This window comes from Sesamum indicum, linkage group LG8, assembly GCF_026168435.1.
Source record: "Sesamum indicum cultivar Baizhima isolate 11 linkage group LG8, ASM2616843v1, whole genome shotgun sequence".
Lineage (NCBI taxonomy): Eukaryota > Viridiplantae > Streptophyta > Magnoliopsida > Lamiales > Pedaliaceae > Sesamum > Sesamum indicum.
Window position 1 is genome coordinate 22972411 of NC_142664.1, and position 19633 is coordinate 22992043.

Genomic DNA, 19633 nt, shown 5'->3' on the forward strand with positions numbered 1-19633 from the left:
AAAATAGAAAAAAGTAAAAAATAAATAATTGATCGAAAGTGATAAAATAGATTAATAGTAGATGTACATGAATAAAAGAAATATTGAGTTTTATATGCTAAAAAAATATTTATTCTATAATATAGATTTTGTGGATAATCGATGCGATTTGTAGAATATGATTCATCACTTTTTAGATTATAATTTTTTTTAACAATTCATATCAAATAATATGATTACTGGATATTGACAAAAATAATGAGTTATGCCATTTTTTCTTTTAATAAATTAACAACACTTTTTGGGATATTATTTCTAATTCCACGCTCTATTTCCCAAGTGTGATATTCTGGGGAAAAAAATGCATTTATGAAATATTAGGGAAATAGAGCGAGCGAGTTTAAATGATTCACTATTCGCTTAAACAGTTGAACAATTAAATAATTATCCTTATCAAACAGTTGAAACAATTTTTGATTACACGACAACCCATGTTAATCGGCATGTCACTTGTCGAATGTATCATGTAATAAATTTTTGTTTCAAATAATTTAAAATCACATTAATAATACGCGTGAGTGAGTTTTTATATTCTGTACACCAGTCAATTTTCAGTTATACGTTATGAACATTTAATATTCATAATTGATAGAAAATCCCACGTAAACAATACTGTAATCTAAATAACTAACAACTTACTCTCGGCACGTAATCATATTATAAAAAATTCATATAATTTGATCTTTTGCAAATTGGATTGTGATTTACATTATCTATTGAAATCAACACAATTCAATTAAAAATTTATCATAATTCACATTACATGAAAAAATTGTCCTACATACCATAAAATAAAAACCAATAGTAATAATTGGGTGGAGGTGGTGTAGGTAGGGGGAGACCAGACGATAAGAACCCCTCGGTAATGGTTTTTTCTCGCAGGGCCTAATTATTTGGAAAAGAGTCTTTTTATTTATATATATATATAGAGAGAGAGAGAGAGAAAGAGAAAGAGAGAGAGAGAGAGAGAAAAGAGAAGAAAATATATAAGAGAGTATAATGTGATTGATGCTAAATTCTTGTTCTTCTCTTGTCTAATTTCTTCTTTGTTGTTTCTTTCAATTTTCTTGGCTCTTCAAACCCTCCATAAAAACCGATCTCCATTTCTCCTTCTCTCTCTACCTTTTTTTGTGTTGTTTCTTTGTTTTTTACGTTTGATTTCTTTGTTGTCTTTGGTTTTTGTTGTTGTTGGAGAGGCAGCGGAGGAGATCAGGGTCTCCGCCGTGGCTGGCCGGAAAGTGACGTCATATCCGGTCGGAAGTGGGGGAGTCGAGAGACAAATCAAGCAGAGAACCGGCTATTTCTTCTGACAGGGACAGAAGGCGGAGATAGAGAGAGGGGGAGAGAGAATTGGTGTGTATATTTTATAGAGAGATTATTCAAATAAGAGAGAGAATAGATGATACATGTGGTTAACGTGCAATGTAGGGAAAACAGCAAGGAAAAATGAAGAGAGAGAAAGGCATCGAAGAAGCTTTGAAGGAGGTTATTTGCACGGCACAGATACCTAGATCTCTTCTCCAATCTCCCTTGCCCTTGCCTTTTGCCGCAATTTATTCCATTTTCTTGTCATTCTTAAATTCTCAGTTGATTCTCTCTTCTTCTTCTCTCCCTCAATCTGTCTAGTCTTCCTCAAATCCTTTTGTTGTTTCCTGCTGCTCTTTGTTTTCTTCCTTTCGTTAACCTTTTTGGTTTTTCTTTCTGCTGTTTTTCTTGTTTGGTTCGGAGCTTTGAGAGATGGTGCTGTAATCTTGGAGGTAAGTCGTTGTGTTGCACTTTTTCTGTTGAATTCTTGTGGAATTTGAGTTGTCTGGACTTTGATCCTTTGAGGATTTTATTTTTAAGTCCAAAGCTAGCAACTTTGGTTGTCTTAAGGGGTCTGACTGTGTGATCCGATGTTGAATTTTGGGTTAATCACCTGAATTTTGAGGGGGGATGGGGGATTCTCTGTGATTCTGGGTTGGAGTTTAAGCTGATCTTTCTTTCTGTTCGATCTGCTCAATTCAAAATTTTTCTTTTGGGGTCTCGAGGGATTTCCAGAATGTGCTTTTTTCTTATTTCAGACTGCATAAAATGTTTATGCCGAAATTTAATTATCTTGTCAGCTGGGAGATCTTAAATGCAACTGTTATTGTGTAAATTTTGTTGAAACAGAGGTGTGGGTTAGCACCAAATTTTGGCAACCTCTTAATCAAACTGAAAATCTCAATTGAATCTGCTCTACTTGTAACTGAAAATTGGTTGAAGTATATACGCTTATATTGTCTGTCTTTTGAGTTATAAATACCAGATTTTTTGTCTTGTTGTTTCTCTCTGCCTTGTCAGGCTGTTCTTCAGGTGTCCACTCTTCCCTTTTCTTTTTGTGGAACACATGTATCATTTTGTTAATTGTCTGGCAGGTTTTCTTTGAGGCGGGAACTTCTTTACAGAACTGACGAGTTTGTGCTTTGGTGGAAACCAAGGACTAGATTTTGTTTTGAGAAGATCAGCCAAGATACGTGACATGATGAACCCACGGGGTTTTTCTCCTTCATCCTTCTTTTCCGAGGAGTTGTGCTTGTCTGATGAGGTATGATAGCCAAACAATGTTGAATATGAATTTTCTGAGAACTCCAGAGTAAGGAGATTCTGTAACTTGGTGGTATAATTTTGTATCACTATTAATTACCACCTTACACAATACATGCATACCCAAAGAAAATAATGAAAAACTGTGACATTCTATTTTGTTTATTTGTGCTATGTGATTGATTGGATGATTGCTTGTTGCCATACTTTGCAGAGACAGGTTGCTGTAAGGAAGATGGACCACATTACTAGTTATGCTGGTGAGTAGTCGTGATATATTAGATTTCAGGTTGATTTGGTGAAGCTTGTGCATGACATGATAGAGTTTTTTTTTTTGTGAAGGCTTCTATTTAGGGGAAGATTGAACACAGTCCAATTAGTCAATTTTCTTTTTTACGAGAAAATAACAGAGTGGGAAATGAGGTTGGGGGTTTCTTTGCTTTTCGGGCCAATGAGAAATAGAAGGCAGCTAAGCGCATCATGCTGCTATTTTCCAAAAAAAGTTAACTTTGACCAACCTAGGAGATCTAATTTATTATCTGTTAGTATAATTGGCATTTTGGTTTTTGGAATTTAATTTTCTTCTAAATGCTTAGTACATTTTGGTACCATTTGCTGTAGGACACTGATGGATATCAGCTTCTGTTGATTTACTTCTATCACCTCATATTGGACATGGTTCTTTTATGTTATTCATCAACTTGAGTCTGTTATAATTGATGGGGTTAGTTGATGTATGAAGATATGAATTAGACTGAAAAAATGGTTTCTCAGTCTGCTTTTCGTATTTTAGTAGCTTTGTGTTGTCATAATTTTTCATCAATTCTGAAACTTAACTGAGATCAAGATCTGCTGAAGTCAAGTCTTCATCAAACTGAGAAGGTCTGAATGAAGTCTCCCGCTTCCTTCGGCGGTGCTGAGTCTGCTGACACGCAGTGAGGCTGAAATGATTTTAAATTTAACTGAAATAAAGAGAGCATGAATGCAGATGACAGTCTAAACACTAGTTTCCATTATCCTCAGGATTGAGGGATGCTGAGCTTTGATATGCTAAGCATCGTAAAGGAAGTGAACTAAGATATTGATCTGATGAAAAGCTGAATAGTAAGAGTGAACTAACTTACAACTTAGAATGAAGGTGCACCAGGAGTTTTACTCTGATTTTTGGGAAACATCTACCTGCACATATATTCTTTTTGGTCTTTATTGATCACATAAATGTATATTTCCAACTACTGCGGACAATCACTGTGGTAGATGATTGTCCAATCTGGAGTAAATTATGCGAATACTAGAGTTTTTTGACAAGTAGTTTTGAACTAAAATACTTCCAATAGGTAACAAAATAGGGAAAAATTGTACTTTTATAACCCAGTGTTACCAGTTAAATTTACTCACATTTTATGTTAGTTGGACTTTTGAGTTTGGACATAATAGTGTTATTAGTGCTGGGGCAGATATCAATTAATAAAAAGTGTAATTGCATTTGGAAAATAATCTGTCACATTTTGATATGAGAGTTTTTCTCCTCAAAAGCTAAGAGTTGATTGAATATGCATCTTAGTTTTCATGTTTAGATTGGATTCATATTCGATCTTATTAGATTTGGTCCCTGACATATCAACTGTTCCACCTTCATCTATCATAGGAAGAGTGATTTCATGCCTACGCGTCAATTCCTGCAATTGTGACCGTTTTTCTTGATAATATTCCATTGGGAGACTAAATAATTTATCTCTTGGTTGTAATATATAATTTGGTCTTCCTGCTTGAGACACCATACATGTTCTATGAGTTGATAGTGGTTGCTCCGACCAACAAAAACAGAGAATAAAATGTGTAGTTCTAAGTTTAGTCCTCTGTTGATTAGAATGTACAACATGAGCAAAACAAGATGTTAAGCTGTGGAAGAAAACAACCACTGTCTGTATGAAGCACACGAATATAGTAGTTGCACTGCCTGACAACTCCTTTTTTCGGGTTTATAACTTGTCTGCCAGATTGTAGCGCAAATTATTTGGGGATAATGTTAAGAGACATGAGACAAAGTTGCATTCCAAGGTCTGCAAAGCAAAAGGCTCCAATTGGATGCATCTTACATTATACTTGATTGAGTTATAAAGTTGACCTGTTTGATAAACCTAAATCATGTGGCTCTTTTGGGACTTTAGGTTATGATAATTAATCACCTATAAAGGTTCGTCAACACAATGGCTACATTGTAATTTCAGGACTAGCATTTTGTGGTATTGCACTTTAATAATTAAGCAGCTGAAGTATCTACTCAAAAATCTATTCTTAAATTTTCAATGCGATAGGAAAGTTGGTGAATGACTTGGCAGCCTAAGCCTCTTCATTCACATTTTTGTGTCATCTTCTGTTGATTGACTTCGATCTCATGAGTTTCTTTCACATGTTAGAAAGTTGATTGTTGATGGACTTCATTACTCCTGTTCAAATTACAAAAAAATTCTCAATTAGATCACATGAATTATTCAATTTGCAATTTGGTAAGGAAAAGTCAAAGTCCAGCTTGTGTATCATAAATGCCTGTAAACCTTTTGAAAAAGTTTAGTTATATCGAATTGTAACGCTTTTCATGAAATTATTATATATACCCATAGGCTTCTTCAGCCTTTTTGAAGCTCTTGTCTCATATTTTCTCGATGTTGTGCAGGTTTAAAGCCAGATGGAATATTAAGAACGGAAGGTGTTGCTTCATCCCCTCTTGAGAATAGAATCCCATTGGATTCGCAGATGGCAAAGGGTTTTGCTCTTCCTGACTATTATCTCAGCCGTGGTCAAAATGCTAACCTTTTGCTAGGGAAGCATATTGTTTCAGAAAGAGCAGCCAGTCGTTCCTTGCCGAGTGCTGTTGACCATGATCTAGGGTCTAGAACTAATTTGAATACCGAGACTGCATCCTATCTTTTTGATGGAGATAAGATAAATCTCATGGGTGCGCAGTATGAAAACGGTCTCTTTTCAAGCTCATTGTCGGATTTATTTAGTAGGAACTGTATGTACTCCTGTCTTTTCCGTTATTCAGCTTATGGTTAAAATTTTCCAATATCTGAAAGTTGTGGCATAATTATTGTAAGAGCCATGTCATTTAATTCCCGGAATCACTCTGATTTAATTTCTTGCAGTAAAATTATCATCAAACAATGCTGCATACAGTCACTCTGTTGCTACTGCTGCTGCTCCTTCCCATTATGAGGAAGAAGAGGCTTTCGAATCGCTTGAGGAAATTGAGGCCCAAACTATTGGTAATCTTCTCCCTGATGATGATGACTTGCTTTCTGGTGTGACTGATGGGTTTGACAACATTATCCGACATAATAACGGGGAAGACATGGAAGATCTAGACCTATTTAGCAGTGTTGGAGGGCTGGAACTTGGAGAAGATGGCTTGCAAAGGAATTCTGAACTTTCTGATGTAAGTTCTAATAATCAGCTGGCAGTATCTGGGGGTCTGAATGGCGGGGAACACCCTTTTGGGGAGCATCCTTCTAGGACGCTCTTTGTTAGAAATATAAATAGCAACGTTGAAGATTCTGAATTGCGAACACTTTTTGAGGTAAGCAGTAATTGCCTTTCCGTATTTCAAATTGTAATTCAAGCATATTCATCTTGCTTTCTTATTATCAAATATTTTAATTATAGCAATATGGAGACATCCGCACTCTGTATACAGCATGCAAGCACAGGGGGTTTGTTATGATCTCATATTATGATATAAGAGCAGCCCGCAATGCAATGAAAGCTCTCCAGAATAAACCATTAAGGCGTAGGAAACTTGATATACATTTCTCAATTCCTAAGGTGAATTTCTGCTATGTTACACTAACCAACGCTGCTCTCAAAATTCTTTAATCCTCTTTGCGTTTCCATTGCTCATCTAAACCACTAAATATATTCTCTGAATTGTCAGGACAATCCATCAGAGAAGGATATCAACCAGGGCACCCTTGTGGTTTTCAACCTGGATTCTTCAGTTTCAAATGATGAACTCCATGAGATTTTTGGCGTCTATGGTGAAATCAAGGAGGTGAGCCGGAGTGCCAGCTTAATTACTAACTTTTATTACACATTCAAATGGAAAACTAACTACTATTTAGTGAGCAGATTCATGAGTGAGCTTCAGTGCCTGGCTAATTAATAACTCTTAGTTTAGATTCAACTGGAAAAACTAACTATTGCTTTTGGGGTGCAGATTCGTGAGACTCCACATAGATCTCATCACAAATTTGTGGAGTTTTATGATGTCAGAGCTGCAGAATCTGCACTTCGTGCATTGAACAGGAGCGATATTGCTGGAAAGCAGATTAAGCTTGAACCAGGCCGACCTGGTGGTTCCAAAAGGTGAATCAGCCGTTTCGCTTTTTCTATATGATTTCACTGCCATATCTGTCATCCTTATGGTTCTTTCTCGATGAGTTCATTACTGAAACCAGCCTTACAATTGGACAATTATTTCTTAGTGGATTTTAGTTAGAGTCAGTTGGCTGATGGGTTCTATAGCAGATCTTGGTTTTTGTCCAAATCTAATGAATTGACCTGCCCCATTTGTAGATTGATGCAGCCTTTTTCTTCAGAGCTCGAGCAGGAAGAATTTGGTCTTCTGTTGCAACAGAATAGCCCTTCCAACAACTTGGCAACTGGATTTTCTGGTAGTTTTATTTCACATTGTATCAATGGCTGTTTAAGTTTCAATTAACTAATAATTTATGACTTGGTTGTGATAATTATACCAGGACCACTTTCACTTGCGGGTGCTGCACCGTGTACAGATAATGGAGCGATGCTAGGCCCTCTCTCAACGAATGGAGGCCCAATTAATCCACTCCTGGATAATGTGCTTCACCCTGGGGTATCATCTAGTGTACCCAACGGCTTACCATCTCTAGTAAGAGTTGAGCCTGGGAATCAATCCAGTATTCCCGAATCTGGCCACCTGCGGAGCCACCTGAAATTTGAGGTCCAGGGGACACCAAATCTTCATCCTCATTCACTTCCTGAATATCATGATGGTTTAGCAAATGGACCTTCCTTTGGTTCTCCAAGCAACATCGCTGCAAGTATGAGTTCACGACCACCAGATATGATTGATAGCCAACAATTTCGCAGAGTTGGTTCTAATGGGCAGTCAATCGAGTTAAATGAAGGTAATAATTGCCAAGATCTTGTGGCTTTCTCTTTCTTATGCATTTCCTGCTAATTTCTGTTTTGTTAGCTACTTAGTGGTTATCAAACAGAGTATCTAGGCCTACAATCCTTAGAAAAAGAATTATTATAGGGACGAACACTCAAGAAGTCCAGTTGGTGCTGATTCTCTTTTTTGTTATCTAGCCATTCGTTTTGACCAATGGAGCAGAGAACAAGAGACAGGGCTTGGATGCTGCATTTTTGCATCCATATGCAACTCTTTGTTTTCCGTGTTGACCAATAATTTTACTATGTGCACTCCTCCCATATTCAGGAATATGTCCTCAACATACAAGCCTTTCTTCTGAAAATGGACCTAGCTTTCTTGCTGTGACAGTTTATTTTATATCTTTCAAGCTGTCACTTTCTCAAGTCATGTGATTTTGCTCTCTTCAGTTTTTGGTTCCTCTGGAAATGGGAGCTGTCCACCTCCTGGGCGTCACTACATGTGGAGTAATTCGCAGCATCCACAACCTCAGGCGGTTATGTGGCCTAGTTCACCATCATTTGTCAATGGGATTGGTGCTGCTCATCCGCAACAGTTGCATGCAGTTCCTAGAGCACCATCTCATATGCTGAATGCTCTTCTACCTCTAAATAACCATCATGTGGGATCAGCACCATCAGTCAATCCTTCTATCTGGGATAGGCGACATGCTTATGCTGGGGAGTCACCTGATGCCACTGTATTTCACCCAGGTTCACTTGGGAACATGAGAATGTCTGGTAATTCGCCACATCCACTGGAATTTGTCCCTCATAACATCTTTCCGCACGCTGGTGGAAATTGTATGGATGTGCCAATTTCTTCCAAAAACATTGGATTGCATCCCCATCACCAGAGGTGCATGATTTTTCCTGCAAGAGGCCAAATGCTACCCATGATGAGTTCATTTGATTCTCCTAATGAACGGACTAGAAGCCGCAGAAATGAAGGCAGCTCGAGTCAAGCTGACAACAAGAAACAGTTTGAGCTTGACATAGACAGAATCGTACGAGGAGAAGATAAGCGGACAACACTAATGATAAAGAACATTCCTAACAAGTATGTGGTGATCCTTTCATTTTCTGAGGTTTTATATTCGTATTAGTGTTGACAATTCTTTCCTAAATCCCTTTCCTGATATATATTTTGCATATCTTGAGCTGGTAGACACATTCAAATTGATGATACTCTTGGCTCCATACATTTGTTGTAATATGCATATTTTTAAGGTTTTTATCATGTCATTCACTTTTAATGTGTTCCGATACCTCATTACCCAGACAACAATAGGTTACTTGTGCACCTGAGTCTGCTGCTCCCATTCTATTGATCAGAAACATGTTGATCTTGTCATATCCTGAATATATATAATTTGATTATCCTTTGTGTATTTGCATCACGTAAATGCTTAAGCTGTATTCTGTCCCATCCAGTATAACCTGAATACAAAAATTGCTGTGTTTTTTAACCTTCCGAATTAACCTTCTCAACTGGACTATTTAGACCATCAAAATATTTTGTTCGTGTTACACATGTTTTAAAAGACTTTCATGACCATACTGCACCTCCTGTATCTCCAAATCACTTGATTATTTGCTTTCTTCCTACACCTTTTATTCCGTACTAATTTCAATGTGGTTGCACTATTAGGTACACCTCAAAGATGCTTCTGGCTGCAATTGATGAACGCCATAGAGGGACTTATGATTTTATCTACTTACCTATTGATTTCAAGGTAAGTTCCCCTTTACTTCTGAAGTTATTTTACTTTTCTAGCTGGGTGTTTCTGGAAAATTTGACATTATATTCCATGTTGTGATTGCTTGATATTCCTTTTTTGCAGAACAAATGCAATGTAGGCTATGCATTTATAAACATGACTGATCCATCTCTCATAGTTCCTTTTTATCAGGTATACCCAGTGACGTTCTTCAGATGCTTATTATTGCTTGTATTAATTTGAAAATACATGTATACTTAGTTCTTTGTTTTTGCAGACATTCAATGGAAAGAAATGGGAAAAGTTCAACAGCGAAAAAGTAGCATCTTTGGCTTACGCTCGAATACAGGGAAAGGCTGCGCTCATTGCGCACTTCCAGAATTCAAGTTTGATGAATGAAGACAAGAGATGCCGTCCTATACTCTTCCATACTGATGGTCCTAATGCAGGCGATCAGGTAAGGCTGCTTACAATTGATTGGTTTTTTGTTGTCTCAGGTGTTTAGATCCCTTTCCTTTCGAAGTTTTATTAATCTTATCCATTTTTGTCTGAACTAGCGGCTCTGATTTTCTACATTTCAGTGCAATTCATATCTCATAAAACTTGTTAGCCCTCAAGTAGCTGGTCTTTGCGTTGGTTGGTTCGCAATTTGAACTCACAAAAGCTCAAAACAATACCCTTTATAAATAAATTATATTACTTAAGATATAGGGTGTATAGCTTCTGTGATTTTACGTAGAATGTGAGATTTCATTCTGCAAGGATACAGAAAAAAGTCAAAGTTCTTATCTTTGACCTGACCAATGCAGGTTCCCTTCCCAATGGGCACTAATATTCGACCAAGACCTGGTAAAATTCGAAGCAGCACCTCTGAGGAAAACAATCAAGATAACCCACCAAATTCTCTGGTCGGGGAGGAATACTCCAATGGAGATTCATCTTCTGGTTCGGGCAAAGATTCAGATTGAGTTGTTGCCCCCTTTTTGCGATCGCTACTAACCTTTCTAGAAACGAATATGGCCTAGTAATTTACCTGAAAAATTTTGTTTTTGTATATTAATGCGTGGTGAACGGAACAGCGGACAGGGGTAGTGACAGGGGGAGTGAGGAAAAAGCACTACTGGTGAATTTGGAAAAATCTCTAGAGACCGACTGATTGCCTGACCAAAAACATTGAATTGTTCATTTGTCGCACGGTTACCATAGCAAAGGTGACAAAGGAGCAACACATGGAGCTTCAAAATTTTGGACGATGATTTTGAATTCTGTTTGTATAGAGTTTCTGAGTGACAGCGGAATTATGCTGTATGGAGGAGGCTTCTCCTGCCGTTCCCTTTTTTCTCTCGGCGCTTTTTGTTCCTCCTTTCTGCCCTGTTTTTCAATCTTCTCTTGTTTTTGGGCAGTTCGCTGGGAGAAGTCGAAAAACTTAAGAAGAAATTTTTTTGTTGTTATTATTGACACTCTGTTGTATCATTTCTTTTTTAATTTTGAGGATCACTTTTGAGCCAATTTGTGCTTTTGTTGCTCTCATTTGATTTCTGGATGCCCTTCTTGCCCTGCCGCTTTTGTGTTGTGGTTCTTCCTGCTCTGTTCTTGGAAATGATTTATTATTTTATGAAGCAACTGCACTTTCTGTCTTACACTTACTCTCACCCAAACCATATGCATATTAGACATTCTTCTAGGTAGCGTTTTGAACGATGAATTTTGGATTTAGCTAAATCGATTTCGTGTTATTATATGATTTTTTAATCTCAAATCTGCATATTTGAAATTTGTTATTTGGGTTTACAAAAAGTTATTCTTTTCATCTTTTAATTTTACTCCCTATTAGTTTTAGTCTTATAACTTACAATACTAAATAAATAAAAAGCATACTTATAAGACTAATAGTCCAAATTAGAGTTTTCTATATATTTTTTTGGCGAGATTTTTTGAAAATCAATTAAAAATTGCGATATGGCAGGTAGGTAATTTGTTGATTTTTTTGGCAACACATAGCTATTAATGTTGACCGAACATTATTTAAATATCAAAATTTCAAAAAAATTATATAAAATTATTTTTTTATAATTTAAATTAAAAAATTATAATATAAAAATTAAATTATTTTAATAATTATATTATTTACTATACAAAATATTAACTATACTTATAAATTTAGTTAATATTTAACTTTTTGTTTTGAATTTGCGCCGATCGTCGCTGCCGTTGCTGTAGAGGAGGGCTGCCTCCTCACCTTTGAGCGACCGCGTCGCCCAGATCTATTTCAGATCTAGGTGACCGCTGCACCGCAACGGAGGGTGACCGCCACTTTTGGACGGCGACTGAAATAAATTTGTTTGTCCTAGAGTGGAGGGCGACGGAGGCCGTTGCCCTTTGCGTGAATATCGGGGAGTTGGGGAGGAAAGACGGAGGGGACGGGGGCGGGGACGGGGGCGATGCCAGGGGCGGGAGAGTAAAATCAAAGGACAAAAAATTTTCCCTTTGGATTTATGGGAATTTTGTTGGAAGGATTTCAAAACAAATACAAAACCCAAACATAGTCGAGGTTAATTTATTTGCAGACAATTCAGGTTTTCTACACAAGCCTGATAGAATGAAAACCACGTGTTAATTTTTGTACAAATAAAGAGTAAATTACAACTCCATCTTAAATTTAACATAATTACGAATGTTCTTCATTATTTAAAAATCACAAATACATCCTAATATTTGATACAATTATATAATCTTTAAATGAAAATATAACCTATCAACTTTGCGCTTATTGTATTTTTTTTAAAAAAATAAAAACTTATAAAAAATCAAATGGAATAAATGAAAAAATTTATAAAAAAATTATTCAATTCGTGGATAAAAAAATAATATTATAATTTTTAATTCACAAATGCATTTTGATCAGTTCACCGTAAAAAAATAATAGAAACCTAACAAATTGAGCTAATTGTTAAATGGCCGTTAAAATTAGAGATACTGACAAATAATAAAGTGATACTTATAATTATGTCAAATCTCATGGTAGATCGTAATTTACGCTAAATGAAATGAATTTTCTAGAACTTACAGTCAGCCCAACCAAACACGAATTGATAATAGGCCTATTTGCTCCGATTCAGCTGGGGTCAGTCCGGTGGAAGGACAAGAACTAGCATTGCATATCATGAACCGAATCCTGATGAAAAACTAACAGTAATCCAACTTCACTGTATCTTAAAAGTCATCGTTCGACAGAATGTCATACCACCCAACCCAAATAAGAACTTTTCATCAGCATCAAGCACCGGCTTATTGGTGCGAAAACAGTTATTTAGGGTACAAAATGTCATAATGACCTGGTCGGTAAAGCAAGTTGATGAACGGTTTGGCCGCCTGAGTAGCACAGCTATTAGCATTGGTGACATGACAAGCTGCAGGAGTGAAATCGTGATGGTTTACGCTGACGCTACCTTTATCATCACAACTTCGGTCAAGATACACTATGCGGATTGGTACGCCCAGTGCATCTGATAAAGCAGTAATGTGAACATGATCGCTCTCTTCGCCCATAGGTTCTACAGACGACTTGCAAAACTGCATCAGAAGCAGCATATAAGCAGCGGAATTACAGTACTAATGCTCCCTGACAACATGGGTTGATGAGGAAATGGTCTTTCATAAACTCTAATAATCTCAATATTTAGGTATAATGTTAATGATGAACATGTTATTTCAGATTTTTCAAGGCACAAGCTTGGTTTTGTTTGTTTTCATTTTTACGGCGAATATCATGAATATTTGCGTATATCTTTGTGAAACACAAAGTTCTGGTGTCTTTATAGGGTTAATTATACTTTAGGCCCCTCTAAAAATATGAAATTATACTTTTGCCAAAAAGCTTTTAAAATTACACTCGCACCCCCCACCCCAAGAATTCTCCATTTAAAAGTGTACTCCTTTGATGTCGACAAAAAATTTATATAAACTTAAAATATATATAAAGTCAAAAGAGTTGAGTGTAATAAAATATTGTTCCCGAATTATTTTCATCTGATAAAAGGTACCGGTTGATGATAGGAAAAACTTACTGTGTTATTAATAATTTATACGGATGCTAATTGACATGAGGCATAAAATAAAAGTCTATGTAACTTTTCTGCTGATGCAACATTTTCCATGCAAACCCTCACAGAAGGGGTACAGTTGTAAACATAGAATTCTTGAAAGGGTGTAAGTGTACTTTCAAAAGTTTTTTAGAGAAAAGGTAATTTTACATTTCTAATATAAGCATTCATTCTGTAAAATTTTCAATAGCTTACTCCATAACCATAACTTAGAACTTGCAAATTGCCGCATAGGAAAAGGAGGTCTCGTCATCGATGATTTCATTTTTTCAGACATTGTAACGGCAGATTGTATACAAAGCAGATATACATTAAAATGGAAGTTCCAGAGGACCAACCTGCTCCACCGAGGTATTTGTTAATCCTTGAACAAATGGTTCGAAGAACTCTGAACGCTTTCTTATTTCGCCAGAGGTAATAAATCTGAAGAACATTACAACTAGGGCAAACAAATACCGTTATTGAGAGATAAGTGACAGAATAAGAGAAATATTCATCTGTACCACTCACCATAATCAGAAATTGACTGATCTCTACTTCTCTGTACAAGTTCGTCATGGCTGTGACCATAATAACAAATATTAGCAATATTTGCATCTGTACAAGTTCGTCAAGAAAAAAAAGTATCAACAAAGAAACAAGTTTTCTGAACCTTATAGAAGCTTCAGTCCCCGACAGAACACTTTCAAGTTGCTCAAGGAATAGCTGAAAATAAGTAGGTAGAATCAGAGTGTTAATCTTCAGGAAGTTACACAAATCAGGTAAATGGAATTTGCATAAGTGTAGTTGTCTCCATTACAATTCCAGAATTTTTTGTCATGTTATACCTTGTGCATGTGTGTTGGTGTGCATTATGTGTTTGGGAAGCAATCAATTGGCATCACTACATCATGCCCTCATTGATGAAAGAAGCAACTTTTGAAAGTGTTTATGTAAAAAGTAAATGTTTATCACTGAGAGATTTTATAATGAAAATTTGATAGCATTAATTATTAGGAACAGACTCTTTTATAATCTCATTCAAGATGACATAGTGAGCAACCACTAATATCCAGACAACTATATCAGTACCGCGAAAAAATCTTCAAAAGTAAATTCTGCATAGCCCAAGCTGAGAAGTGTCTTTCTGCATTGCTCCACATTGGCTGTGATCCGATCAACTTCTGCACGGTCCTGTGTTTGCAGAATATGCTCCTACATTTGTTGGATCATTTCAGTAGCTGAAGTACAAATGTAGTAACCCCAATCTCCAAATGTCACATGGATAAAAGTTGTTTGGAAGGTTCCAAGAATGCAAATAACCAAACATACGAGGTAAGCAAACATGAAGCTACGAAAGAAGCAATTCCCATCTCCCCGTGTACGCCTGATTGCAGCATATTGTTCAGTCAGAACCTGCAGAGCTTGTAAAAATTATTCGCTACAAACGAAAAGCATCAAGAGAAATAGCGTTTAAAAATCATACAGACATTGATTTTCTCCACCAAAATTGGGTTTCCTGACTTGTATTCGGCTGCTAAAGAAGATAGTGGCTCCTGCAATAACACAACCAAAATCATTCCTATTGATCAATAAAATCAACTAGAAGTGAGTTGAATTGCAATTTTCAGGGCCCTACAACTGGTCTATAACAGCTTTAATATCTGAAAGGAAAAATTAACTACCAAAGCCCACACAGGACACAAGCCAACAAAATCAAGATTGAAGTTAACAAATGGATATGACTTTTAATTTCCAGAATCATCACAGCAACTAAGACTTATTTTAAAGTGAATCCATAAGAAGCTGCTGTGAGCTGACGGACAATCCAATGACACTTTCAACACAATACAACAAAGATTTACATCTTAATTGGACAAACTAAATCAAAAGCAATTTTAAAGAAACCATAAAATATAGGGTAAATTACAACAACCTCCCCTGAGGTAATACCCCCTCGTTGTTTGAAAATTACCAATATCCTCCTGATCTTAACGGCCGTCTAACAATTAGTCCAATCCGTTAGGTTTTCATCTATTTTTATGGTGAACTGACCAAAATGCCACTGTGGAATAAAAATTATAATTTATTTATTTTTTTAATGGACTAAGTGGATAATTTTTAAAAACTTTCCATCCATCCCATTTGATTTTTTTATAAGTTTTTAAATTTTTTAAAAAAACAACAAGATATAGTAAGGGCAAAGTTAACAATTTTATACCTCCATAAAAGGATTACATAATTTCATCAAGCATCAAGGGGGTGTTTGTAATTTTTCAAACAACAAGGGGTATTCGTAATTATGCCAAGCCTCAGGGGAGGTTATAGTAATTTACCCTAAAATATATTCAACCTTCCAACTAGTCTGAAGTACCTGAGGTTAGTCTGAAGGCATTCAAAATATGCTCTAAAATGAAGTTAAACAATAGCAATCTTCATCAACCAGAGAAAACTATTTTCTTCATATAATCAGTGGACTACAGCATACAAAAAGAGTTCTACTGACCATTTTATGCAACTCCGTCAAGAAACTGATGATTTATAATCTGAAAATAGTTTCCCGAGCAGGACCATAAATCTTTTCTGATCCTTAGAAGGGTAGGTTATACTATACTAGGTACGAGTTATACTAGGATTCGCAGAACAAAAAATACTGAATCACTAGTTGATAGAAAATTACAAACCAGTTATCACCTACAAACAGGAAAAATGAAGGCAACCATAAGATAATAAACATATAATATGTGCGTATCTACTGAAAACTGGTTAGAGGCATCCTTGCCTTATCACCAACGAAAGGAATTTTCCCAGCCTCCTCAGCCTGGATGGCAGATTGCTGCTGCAAAATATCATCATCCCTGAAATTTGCCCAGTCCTCAATTTCAGAAGCTTTTGTGGATGTTATGGTCTCTGTTCCAGACTCCACCACATGCCCATCCTGATTCTGCATCTTCAGTGCAGTGCTTGAAGATGATCTAATATTCCTCAACAATCTTGGGTAGTAGAATTAATGTTTCAGGCTAATCCTGTACCTGTGTACCCCGAAAACAACTTGTATCTCCAGAAAGCACAGATAGCACTGAAATATTTGCATGAAATATCATTAGTCATGAAAATGCAAATGACAGAATGGAGCAAAAGGCTTCAAACTCCATTGTATATTAACGAAGGATTCCCTACTTCCAGACTTATACATTATTGACATTGCACAGTGAGGAAAAGGTGGAAAATGGTCCATTACATTCTTAGAAAAGTCTCCATAAACCAGAATATCGACCAATACAACATCCTTCGACTGTTGCAAGTCTCACAATGACCTCAGAAATAGAAAAAGATAAAGCAGAACTGCGCGCGATCAATTAAAACTTTATGCAAGTGAACTAGGTAGATTCAGTTATTAGTAAAAATAATACAGAGGACAAATTCATGGCGAAACGAAAAAGAGAAGGGGGAAAAGAAACAGAATTACAAGCAAAATAAGAACAACCCTCCATTACGAATTCATCCACCTGCCAAAATCATGATAATATAGCCAAAGTTACAAAATGTACAATTTTTAACGCATTTTCCACCCCGTACCAGCTTCCATTACAAAACCCATATGCCAATTACCCTTTAGGTGAACGCAGTCGCAGTAATTGCGTTTGTGGTGGCTCAAATGCTTTAAGAGCAAGAAAAACTCAACATACTTGAAAATGAAATAAAATCTTGTTTAGCACAGTTCATTAGTGTAAGCATCTCAGCAATCAAACCTCAAAAATGAAATACTTGTAAAATCAAATTGAGAAACAAAGCAAAGCAAGAACACATAGAAGACCAAAAAATTCGCTAGGGAAAGAAGAATTATACTGAAGAATCTAACAAATAACAACAGGGGAATTCCTAAAGTTGCAGGAAAAAGTCGAGAAAAGGAGAAAGACAGTGCACTGACAAGAAATGAACAGAGCGAAGGGGATCTCAGGAGGGGCTGTGGGGGAGATTCTTGATCTGCGTTCCTTTTCTCTCTTCTCAACAATGACACCAGCTATGGCCGATGGGGCGGAGGCCCAGCTTCAACTATATTACTGAATAATTTATTGTGTGATATGTTTAAATAATGTGGATAATTATACAGATATTGCCAACTTTTCTGTAATTGCAGAAACTCCACTCCTTTTTAAAAAATTATACTAATGGCACTATCAGTATTTGCCGGCCAAAAACTAGAAAAGGGACCCAAATATAAATATTCAATTTTGTCCGTCATTTCAGGCTAAATTACACTTTGCATCCCGGAAATAACTCGAATAGGCATTTTCACCCTGATTAAAAAAGAATATTTCAATATCCACCCTAAAAACATTTATCTTGACAAACTAGACCGAATACACTTTTGATATCAATGTACTCATCGAAAGGAGGGGCAAAAGTGTCATAAAAAATTATTTTTGAACCAGATTAAGTACGCACCCTGTCATTTACACTTTTAAACAGTTGAAAATTTGCATAATAATAAAGAAACAAAACAAATAGAAAGTAGAAAAACCAAGAATACTATTAGATAAAAAAATATGCCAGAAGCTGCTCCTTTTTAAATGATGGGAAATGGTTATTTGCTCTATGGAGGAAGGATTTAACATGCATTGTGACTGGGGTGACACTGATCACTAATTGAACTAAAAATGATCATGGGAAAAGATTTCACAAATGCTCAAATAGGATAAAATATTCTAAATTCTCGTAATTTTTTTAATATATGTTTTAATTGATATTGTTGGACATTGAGTTTTGATTTGTGGACCCAAATTCTATATGAATTCATATTTGATATAGAGTTTGAAATTTTCATAATTTAATATTGAAATAAGGACTTCTCTAAGATAAATTTATCGAATTGAGTTTGCAGTCTTCTGTATGCATGTCTGAAAAATATGCACAATCACAAAAATTCGACCCATGAATTTGCCGAAAATGGTCGCCGTGAAAAAGTGCTGGCCATGCGCCAGCTGGGCATGAGTCACGCGCCATGCGGGCATGGAGTTGCTGAAGTGGAGTCAATGGCCATGTGCTGCCACTTGGGCGCACTCAAGCCGGCGCCTAGCCGCGAGCCATGGCTACACACGGCTAAGACACTGTTTGGTTGCTTTTCTTTTTTCCCCTAAAAATTTATTTTTTTAGCCAAATAGATAAAAGAGATTTTTTTTAGAAAAATTATAGTTGATAGGGCAACCATACTGGGTGGTTGAAAAATTTATTTAATTTTGTGTTCTAAGTCGAAATATTTTTTTGTTTTTCTCCATTTTCTATCATAGAAAATTGAGAATGATTTAGAAATATGCTTAATTTTTAGAATAAATTATAACAGATTCTTATAAGATTGTCATAATTATAAATATATTGTTATTTAAAAATCACACGAATCACCCCCTAAAATTATAAATACTCTAATAAATACCTCCTTCTGACAGCTCATTGTGGGGGGAGGGGGGATTTGTTAGGATATTTATAATTTTATGGAGGTATTTATAATTTTTCAAACAATGGAGTGTATTCATAATTAATATAAACCTCAAAAGAAATCCTTATAATTTATCCTAATTTTTATTGCAATATTTAATGGTTTAAATTTATGTCTATTGCAATATTTTATGATTACGATTTATGCCAATATGATTATTTGTGATTTAAATATGCTAATAAGTGCTCTCATTAAATATATGCATGCCTTAATATATATTAATTGTAATTTTTATTGAATATGAGCAATATGAATTTTTGTGTTATGAATATATAGACATTAACATTCGGATGCTCATGTATATATGGGTATTTATTATTTTTTGTGGAGATAATTTATGATAATAGTGATAATGCGGCATCCTAAATATTTTTAGATTGATGTAGTAGATCTTAAAAATAATGTACTTATATTAAAATGCAGTAGGCATTTATGTCAATCAAATCATATTTTTATATATATCACTTAATATTGGGTCACTAACATATTCCTTTCTTGTAATGAGATTAGGTGCATCATTATTTATTTATTTT

At 35.8% G+C, this 19633-nt stretch overlaps 2 protein-coding genes across 3 annotated transcripts; one reads left to right on the forward strand and one right to left on the reverse strand.

The window, feature by feature from the left end:
• Positions 1-946: 946 nt before the first annotated feature.
• LOC105168480 (protein MEI2-like 4) lies at positions 947-11030 on the forward strand. 2 transcript variants are annotated; one of them, XM_088883452.1, is made up of 16 exons: positions 947-1392; positions 1468-1796; positions 2439-2608; positions 2822-2867; positions 5285-5626; positions 5757-6187; positions 6274-6432; positions 6542-6658; positions 6824-6972; positions 7183-7280; positions 7365-7775; positions 8212-8860; positions 9452-9536; positions 9645-9713; positions 9799-9978; positions 10331-11030. In XM_088883452.1, exons 3-16 carry the CDS (start codon positions 2543-2545, stop codon positions 10487-10489), a joined length of 2961 nt encoding a protein of 986 aa, XP_088739578.1. In that variant the 5' UTR covers positions 947-1392; positions 1468-1796; positions 2439-2542; the 3' UTR covers positions 10490-11030. The 2 variants fall into 2 exon arrangements, with proteins under 2 accessions (XP_088739578.1, XP_011086881.2); XM_011088579.3 differs by having other exon boundaries at positions 947-1796.
• Positions 11031-12697: 1667 nt separating this feature from the next.
• On the reverse strand, positions 12698-17694 carry LOC105168481 (ubiquitin thioesterase otubain-like protein). The gene is made up of 10 exons (XM_088884274.1): positions 17535-17694; positions 16636-16682; positions 16386-16553; positions 15094-15159; positions 14936-15019; positions 14696-14818; positions 14277-14329; positions 14135-14184; positions 13963-14063; positions 12698-13094 (listed from the first exon to the last, which is right to left on the reverse strand). Exons 3-10 carry the CDS (start codon positions 16551-16553, stop codon positions 12828-12830), a joined length of 912 nt encoding a protein of 303 aa, XP_088740400.1. The 5' UTR covers positions 16636-16682; positions 17535-17694; the 3' UTR covers positions 12698-12827.
• Between the last annotated feature and the right edge of the window lie 1939 nt (positions 17695-19633).

What these genes read in the sequence shown, in the direction of transcription:
- LOC105168480 (XM_011088579.3), top strand. Translation starts at nt 2,543, where the DNA reads ATGATGAACCCACGGGGTTTTTCTCCTTCATCCTTCTTTTCCGAGGAG. An exon ending in CCACATTACTAGTTATGCTG is followed by an intron (nt 2,868 to 5,284) that starts GTGAGTAGTCGT and finishes GATGTTGTGCAG; the next exon opens with GTTTAAAGCCAGATGGAATA. An exon ending in CGACCTGGTGGTTCCAAAAG is followed by an intron (nt 6,973 to 7,182) that starts GTGAATCAGCCG and finishes CCCCATTTGTAG; the next exon opens with ATTGATGCAGCCTTTTTCTT.
- LOC105168481 (XM_088884274.1), bottom strand. Translation starts at nt 16,553, where the DNA reads ATGCAGAATCAGGATGGGCATGTGGTGGAGTCTGGAACAGAGACCATA. An exon ending in GCTTCATGTTTGCTTACCTC is followed by an intron (nt 14,819 to 14,935) that starts GTATGTTTGGTT and finishes CAACAAATGTAG; the next exon opens with GAGCATATTCTGCAAACACA. An exon ending in TCAGTCAATTTCTGATTATG is followed by an intron (nt 14,064 to 14,134) that starts GTGAGTGGTACA and finishes TGTTTGCCCTAG; the next exon opens with TTGTAATGTTCTTCAGATTT.